We start from the raw sequence: 8,761 nt of genomic DNA on the forward strand, positions 1-8,761 counted from the left end.
GAGAGGAGGAGGAGAGGGGAGAGGAGGGGAGGAGAGAGGAGAGAGGAGGGGAGAGGATATGAGAGGAGAGGAGATGAGAGGAGAGAGGAGAGGGGAGGAGAGAGGAGGGGAGGAGATGAGGGAGGAGGAGAGGAGAGGAGAGAGGGAGAGGAGAGGAGAGGAGAGAGGAGGGGAGGAGATGGAGAGGAGAGGAGAGAGGAGAGGAGAGGAGGAGAGGAGGAGAGGGGAGAGGAGAGGAGAGAGGAGAGGGAGGGAGATGAGGAGAGGAGAGGAGGAGAGGAGAGGAGAGGGGAGAGGAGAGAGGAGGGGAGAGGAGATGAGAGCAGAGGACTTATTATTATGACTATATATTACTTTTATATTCTGGTTTTTAGAATTTATGATCATTGTTGTAAATTATTATTTTTAATATTTGATCTTATTTTTTGTTGTCATGTCATATTATTATTTGTTTGTATTACTTCTGTTTTTTATTCTACTTTAAGTGTTTTATTATATTTTATATGTATGTCTCCTGCACGACTCTATTGGAATATTTAATTTCTTTAAATATCACAATAATAACCTGTGTGTGTGTGTGTGTGTGTGTGTGTGTGTGTGTGTGTGTGTGTGTGTGTGTGTGTGTGTGTGTGTGTGTGTGTGTGTGTGTGTGTGTGTGTGTGTGTGTGTGTGTGTGTGTGTGTGTGGTGTTTCAGAACTCGAGTGCGGACCACCGTGTGCGGCTGGACCTCGGTCTGTGGGATAAATTCAGTGAATTGGCCACAAAGTGCATTATAAAGATCGTGGAGTTTGCCAAACGAGTTCCTGGCTTCACGGCGCTCACCATCGCCGACCAGATCACTCTCCTGAAGGCCGCCTGCCTCGACATCCTGGTGAGGCTCTTATTGTGGAGGGGTGACACTTCAGGGCTCTTATTGTGGAGGGGTTACACTTCAGGGCTCTTATTGTGGAGGGGTTACACTTCAGTGCTCTTATTGTGGAGGGGTTACACTTCAGTGCTCTTATTTTGGAAGGGCTACACTTCAGTGCTCTTATTCTGGAGGGGTTACACTTCAGTGCTCTTATTGTGGAGGGGTTACACTTCAGGGCTCTTATTGTGGAGGGGTTACACTTCAGTGCTCTTATTGTGGAGGGGTTACACTTCAGTGCTCTTATTTTGGAAGGGCTACACTTCAGTGCTCTTATTCTGGAGGGGTTACACTTCAGTGCTCTTATTTTGGAGGGGCTACACTTCAGTGCTCTTATTCTGGAGGGGTTACACTTCAGTGCTCTTATTTTGGAAGGGTTACACTTCAGTGCTCTTATTGTGGAGGGGTTACACTTCAGTGCTTTTTTGTTTTTGAATCACACGGCCGCCCTTCAAGCCAATCAGAATCGAGCTGCCGCTGCTGAGCGTGAAACTGCTCAGCTGTTGGAGCGAGTGAGTGCTTCGCTCTGCAGCTGGACGAGAGCACGGATGCAGCAAATGTCGCAGAATTGTTTGCATTCATCAGATCTATTTCAGAAGACAAGTTTGTTGAGGAAATATTATTTTGCAAAGCTTTGGAAGGTAGGACCACAGGAAGAGACATGTCCACGTTTTAGATGAGGACATCCTCTCAGACGGACTGGACTGGTCTGGTTGTGTGGGTGTGTGCTCAGATGGGGCAGGGGGGCTCAGATGGGGCAGGGGGGCTCAGATGGGGCAGGGGGGCTCAGATGGGGCAGGGGGGCTCAGGTGGGGCAGGGGGGCTCAGGTGGGGCAGGGGGGCTCAGGTGGGGCAGGGGGGCTCAGATGGGGCAGGGGGGCTCAGATGGGGCAGGGGGGCTCAGGTGGGGCAGGGGGGCTCAGATGGGGCAGGGGGGCTCAGATGGGGCAGGGGGGCTCAGATGGGGCAGGGGGGCTCAGATGGGGCACTATAGTACGCTACGCTATTGTACCCATGCTACGCTATGCTAGTATGCTACCATATGGTAAGCTATGGTACACTATGCTATACGATAACATATAATTTCAACATAAGATACGATACAGAAGGACATGACACGTAATAATGAAGTGTCTTACGTTCAGTTCAGTTCGGTCATCATAAGATAAGATACACCTTTATTGGTCCCCGTAGCAACGTGTTGAAACAGCACCAGGAGTTACGTTAAAACACCTTTAGCCTATAGCATTTGGCTAAACTGTCTATAAATATATATATATTACGTGCATCATGTTATTGCACAACTCCAGCCCGTCAGTTCTCTGCACACACACTGCACACACACTGCACACACACTCCGCCTGTTAGAGGATCAGATCAGAAGAACTTTATTCATCCCACTTTGAGAACTGTTTGCGTTGCAGCATAAAAACACACGGCGTTGTACAATAACAATTAAAAGACTAGAAATATACGTTGTGTGTGTGTGTGTGTGAGAGAGAGAGAGAGAGAGAGTGTGTGTGTGTGAGAGAGAGAGAGAGAGTGTGTGTGTGTGAGAGAGAGAGAGAGAGAGTGTGTGTGTGTGAGAGAGAGAGAGAGAGAGAGAGAGAGTGTGTGTGTGTGTGTGTGTGTGTGTGTGTGTGTGTGTGTGTGTGTGTGTGTGTGTGTGTGTGTGTGGTGTGTGTGTGTGTGTGTGTGGTGTGTGTGTGTGTGTGTGTGTGTGTGTGTGTTGTGAGAGAGCGAGCGATGTGTGTGTGGTGTGTGTGTGTGTGTGTGTGTGTGTGTGTTGTGTGTGATGTGTGTGTGTCTGTGTGTGTGTGTGTGTGTGTGTGTGGTGTGTGTGTGTGTGTGTGTGTGTGTGTGTGTGTGTGTGTGGGGAGCGTGGAGTGAGTTGTCAGGTGTGTCAGAGTCGAGGTGAAGCTGCTGGGACGATGCTGGCTCTACTGTCTGAACGAAGGGCGTAGGTACTGGACAGGGAAGATCAAACGCAGTGTGTGTGTGTGTGTGTGTGTGTGTGTGTGTGTGTGTGTGTGTGTGTGTGTGTGTGTGTGTGCCCAGGCCTGGCCAGCCGGTGCGAGTCACCGCCAGCAGCCGTGTTTTATTCTGTTTCATGTTGCATACATGCTGCCACTCACTGTCAGAGCCAGCCCACTCACACAGCTTCAAAGGAGACTGGAGACACAGACACACACACACACACACACACACACACACACACACACACACACACACTCACACACACACACCGGGCAGCAGGTGATTCTCCTTCAGTGTGAGGAAGGTCATTGTTTGGCTTGTTGTTCTTTATGTGAAACTTCTTCCACCTGCCTCACACTTCGGAGTCTCACAGAGTTATTATCAGAACATAAAATAAAAGACTTAACAAAGAGATTGTGGTGATCAGCTGGTCAGATTAATGTCATGTCTTTATTTAAGGTTAAGTGTTCGTTGTATTAGTATTAGTATTTAGAATAATAGGGTCGTTTTGAATACCTTTGGTCCATCGTCTGACGTTGTGACGGCGCCAGACTTGATTCCCCGAAATAACACATGCATGAATCGTACTTACTTTAATATCTCAATTTTTTATTCAACTCTGTCACTTTTGAGCAGGCACGTGCACAGACCTTTGGAGGGCTATTGCTCTAAACTGGAAAAAGCCCCCCCCCGGAAAAAAAAATAAGACCAAAACATTATTCCATGAACTAATTTGAACAGTAATTCACATCATCATCTAGGGCAGTGCTTCTCAAAGTGTGGTCCGCGGACCACTGGTGGTCCGTGACCGCCCCCTAGTGGTCCGTGAATATATTGGTAACATTTCACATTTGAAATAAATAAATACATTTCAGTTTTCCGCACTCTCGCGGGAATATCTCCACAATGGAGCGAGCTTAAGTTTAACTTTCGATTGCATGATATAGCCCAGATAAACACCTTCATCACACATGTGGCCACTTGTCTGTGCCATTTTCAGGCGATTTGTAATCTGTTCAAGAAAAACGATGTGTTTTTGATATTTGTGGAGTTAGGTGGTCCACGAGTGTTTTTTTATTGGTTAAGTGGTCCTTGGTGTGAAAAAGTTTGAGAAACACTGATCTAGGGAGGTGTTCCAGGCAGGGAGGAGACCGAGGGGTAGACCTAGCACCAGGTGGAGGGGTTATATCTCTTCGCTGGCCTGGGAGCGCCTTGGGACCCCCCAGTCAAGGCTGGTTGATGAGGGGAGAGGAACGTTTGGGGCTCCCTGCTGGAACTGATACCTCGATAAGCGGGAGAAGTTGGATGGATGGATCTCATGACAAAATAAGCTAAGGCAACTACTTGCATTCGGTGACTTGATTTTTAAAATGAAAACCAGGGACATGTTTTGTTTTGCGGTCTATATCTCATTAAAATATCTAATGTTAGAAACTACTAAAGAAAGAATGGGGACAATCAATGTTGACCATTGCAGACATACTGACAACATAGGGCTTCTATAATTACCTTAAATAAACTCACTAATTAATGAAACCAGTTCAATACGCATTATTCTTATCATTCTTTATGAGCGCAGTAACGGTAAGGTATCTAATTATTTATTTAGTATTCCATAACTTGATAACAGAGGTGGTGAAACTAAAGTAGAGACATGGCAGAAATCCTACAATGAAGCGGAAGTGTTCTCTGAGAGAGGGCGAATCAAGAGAGCGAGCGAGCGATGAGGGAGTTTACCATGCGGGCAATTACATGTAAGAAGAAGGAGAAGAAGTAGTAGAAGAAGAAGAAGTAGTATAAGAAGAAGAAGAAGTAGTAGAAGAAGGAGAAGAAGTAGTAGAAGAAGAAGAAGTAGTAGAAGGAGAAGAAGAAGGAGAAGAAGACGTAGTAGAAGAAGGAGAAGAAGGAGAGGAAGAAGAAGAAGTAGTAGTAGAAGAAGAAGAAGGAGAAGAAGTAGTAGAAGAAGAAGGAGAAGAAGACGGAGAAGAAGAAGGAGAAGAAGACGTAGTAGAAGAAGGAGAAGAAGTAGTAGTAGAAGAAGAAGTAGTAGAAGGAGAAGAAGACGTAGTAGAAGAAGAAGTAGTAGGAGAAGAAGAAGGAGGAGAAGAAGACGTAGTAGGAGAAGAAGAAGTAGTAGAAGAAGGAGAAGTAGTAGAAGAAGAAGAAGTAGTAGAAGAAGAAGGAGAAGAAGAAGTAGTAGAAGAAGACGGAGAAGAAGTAGAAGAAGAAGAAGAAGGAGAAGAAGAAGGAGAAGAAGACGTAGTAGAAGAAGGAGAAGAAGTAGTAGTAGAAGAAGAAGTAGTAGAAGGAGAAGAAGACGTAGTAGAAGAAGAAGTAGTAGAAGAAGAAGGAGAAGAAGAAGGAGGAGAAGAAGACGTAGTAGGAGAAGAAGAAGTAGTAGAAGAAGGAGAAGTAGTAGAAGAAGAAGAAGTAGTAGAAGAAGAAGGAGAAGAAGAAGTAGTAGAAGAAGAAGGAGAAGAAGTAGAAGAAGAAGAAGAAGAAGAAGAAGAAGAAGAAGAAGAAGAAGAATGAAGCTACGCTACGATACTAATTGTGGGCTCATCATGTTGATTCGACCACAACAGAAAGAAAAACAAACTCTCGCTCTCTCCAGAGGGGCAGGTCAGCCCAAAAGGGGAAACGGGCCGTTGCCGGGGCAACATTAGCCCGTACCTGCTTTTGAGGCAGTAAAAGCTTTTTGCTGCCTTGAAGGAGACAGAAAACTAGTTTGTTGTGCGGGTAAACAAGGTGGATGGTCACATTCAGTCCAAGAGGTTTCTAACCCGATGAATGGAGTTCCTTGAACATTCTCCACACTGCCGGCCGGAAGCAGCTCTCGATGCGTGCTCTAAAGGCTGCTCGCCTGAAAGACTAACTCTAGTAAGTAAAGTGTCCTTTAAATGTTACATCTTCGTCTCCTCGTCCCCTCAGATCCTGCGCATCTGTACGCGCTACACCCCGGATCAGGACACCATGACCTTCTCCGACGGCCTGACTCTGAACCGCACTCAGATGCACAACGCCGGCTTCGGCCCGCTCACAGACCTCGTCTTCACCTTCGCTCACCAGCTGCTGCCCATCGAGATGGACGACACGGAGACAGGGCTACTGAGCGCCATCTGCCTCATCTCCGGAGGTACTACACACTGATATACACCTGAACATCAGCAGGAGAGGACTCTTTAAAGTAGAGACACTACGCACTGATATACACCTGAACAACAGCAGGAGAGGACTCTTTAAAGTAGAGACACTACATACTGATATACACCTGAACATCAGCAGGAGAGGACTCTTTAAAGTAGAGATACTACATACTGATATACACCTGAACATCAGCAGGAGAGGACTCTTTAAAGTAGAGATACTACATACTGATGTACACCTGAACATCAGCAGGAGAGGACTCTTTAAAGTAGAGACACTACGCACTGATATACACCTGAACAATCAGCAGGAGAGGACTCTTTAAAGTAGAGACACTACATACTGATATACACCTGAACATCAGCAGGAGAGGACTCTTTAAAGTAGAGACACTACATACTGATATACACCTGAACATCAGCAGGAGAGGACTCTTTAAAGTGGAGACACTACATACTGATATACACCTGAACATCAGCAGGAGAGGACTCTTTAAAGTGGAGACACTACACACACACTTCTTCTCTATCACATTTCAGAAGCCAGTATTGGACTCCTTTACATTCCTCACACACCAAGTTGTACTCCTAAATGTTCCTCCTCTCTCCCACCTGTGGTCGCTGTCCGTCACCAGCTGGGTTTGATCCAACAATACATATTAATGTTTATTTATATTTTACCTCTTAATCCCCGGAGACATTACAGGCTGTTGCCTGAGTGAGAGACACACGTTACACTTTCTGCTGATCTCCACTCACACACTGCCCCCTGCTGGCCGGCTGGAGAAGTGTGTGTGGCGTCTGAATATACTCCCTTCCCTGTGTGCCTCACTCTTTAGTGTCCCCTGGTCTCCCAGCTGTGTGTGTCACTCTTTAGTGTCCCCTGGTTTTCCAGCTGTGTGCCTCACTCTTTAGTGTCCCCTGGTCTCCCAGCTGGGTGCGTCACTCTTTAGTGTCCCCTGGTGTCCAGCTGTGTGCCTCACTCTTTAGTGTCCCCTGGTCTCCCAGCTGTGTGCCTCACTCTTTAGTGTCCCCTGGTCTCCCAGCTGTGTGCGTCACTCTTTAGTGTCCCCTGGTTTTCCAGCTGTGTGCGTCACTCTTTAGTGTCCCCTGGTCTCCCAGCTGTGTGTGCGTCACTCTTTAGTGTCCCCTGGTCTCCCAGCTGTGTGCGTCACTCTTTAGTGTCCCCTCGTCTCCCAGCTGTGTGCCTCACTCTTTAGTGTCCCCTGGTTTTCCAGCTGTGTGCCTCACTCTTTAGTGTCCCCTGGTCTCCCAGCTGTGTGTGCGTCACTCTTTAGTGTCCCCTGGTCTCCCAGCTGTGTGCGTCACTCTTTAGTGTCCCCTGGTCTCCCAGCTGTGTGCGTCACTCTTTAGTGTCCCCTGGTCTCCAGCTGTGCGCGTCACTCTTTAGTGTCCCCTGGTCTCCCAGCTGTGCGCGTCACTCTTTAGTGTCCCCTGGTCTCCCAGCTGTGCGCGTCACTCTTTAGTGTCCCCTGGTCTCCCAGCTGTGCGAGTCACTCTTTAGTGTCCCCTGGTCTCCCAGCTGTGCGCGTCACTCTTTAGTGTCCCCTGGTCTCCCAGCTGTGTGTGTCACTCTTTAGTGTCCCCTGGTTTTCCAGCTGTGTGCCTCACTCTTTAGTGTCCCCTGGTCTCCCAGCTGGGTGCGTCACTCTTTAGTGTCCCCTGGTGTCCAGCTGTGTGCCTCACTCTTTAGTGTCCCCTGGTCTCCCAGCTGTGTGCCTCACTCTTTAGTGTCCCCTGGTCTCCCAGCTGTGTGCGTCACTCTTTAGTGTCCCCTGGTTTTCCAGCTGTGTGCCTCACTCTTTAGTGTCCCCTGGTCTCCCAGCTGTGTGTGCGTCACTCTTTAGTGTCCCCTGGTCTCCCAGCTGTGTGCGTCACTCTTTAGTGTCCCCTCGTCTCCCAGCTGTGTGCCTCACTCTTTAGTGTCCCCTGGTTTTCCAGCTGTGTGCCTCACTCTTTAGTGTCCCCTGGTCTCCCAGCTGTGTGTGCGTCACTCTTTAGTGTCCCCTGGTCTCCCAGCTGTGTGCGTCACTCTTTAGTGTCCCCTGGTCTCCCAGCTGTGTGCGTCACTCTTTAGTGTCCCCTGGTCTCCAGCTGTGCGCGTCACTCTTTAGTGTCCCCTGGTCTCCCAGCTGTGCGCGTCACTCTTTAGTGTCCCCTGGTCTCCCAGCTGTGCGCGTCACTCTTTAGTGTCCCCTGGTCTCCCAGCTGTGCGAGTCACTCTTTAGTGTCCACTGGTCTCCCAGCTGTGCGCGTCACTCTTTAGTGTCCCCTGGTCTCCCAGCTGTGCGCGTCACTCTTTAGTGTCCCCTGGTCTCCCAGCTGTGCGCGTCACTCTTTAGTGTCCCCTGGTCTCCCAGCTGTGCGCGTCACTCTTTAGTGTCCCCTGGTCTCCCAGCTGTGCGCGTCACTCTTTAGTGTCCCCTGGTCTCCCAGCTGTGCGCGTCACTCTTTAGTGTCCCCTGGTCTCCCAGCTGTGTGCGTCACTCTTTAGTGTCCCCTGGTCTCCCAGCTGTGTGCGTCACTCTTTAGTGTCCCCTGGTCTCCCAGCTGTGTGCCTCACTCTTTAGTGTCCCCTGGTCTCCAGCTGTGTGCGTCACTCTTTAGTGTCCCCTGGTCTCCCAGCTGTGTGCGTCACTCTTTAGTGTCCCCTGGTCTCCCAGCTGTGTGCGTCACTCTTTAGTGTCCCATGGTCTCCCAGCTGTGTGC

At 48.7% G+C, this 8,761-nt stretch overlaps 1 protein-coding gene across 1 annotated transcript in view; it reads left to right on the plus strand.

Annotated features, from left to right (window-relative positions):
* Positions 1-695: 695 nt before the first annotated feature.
* The window catches only part of LOC117441953 (retinoic acid receptor beta-like), a gene marked incomplete at its 5' end in the record, with an annotated part of 15,624 nt that continues 7,558 nt past the window's right edge, over positions 696-8,761 (plus strand). Inside the window, 2 exons of the mRNA XM_034077962.2 lie at positions 696-872; positions 5,817-6,021. Coding sequence (XP_033933853.1) covers positions 696-872; positions 5,817-6,021 — 382 coding nt within the window. The remainder of the gene's footprint in view (positions 873-5,816; positions 6,022-8,761) is intronic.

The sequence above is a fragment of the Pseudochaenichthys georgianus genome, unplaced genomic scaffold (assembly GCF_902827115.2).
Source record: "Pseudochaenichthys georgianus unplaced genomic scaffold, fPseGeo1.2 scaffold_2221_arrow_ctg1, whole genome shotgun sequence".
Classification (NCBI taxonomy): domain Eukaryota; kingdom Metazoa; phylum Chordata; class Actinopteri; order Perciformes; family Channichthyidae; genus Pseudochaenichthys; species Pseudochaenichthys georgianus.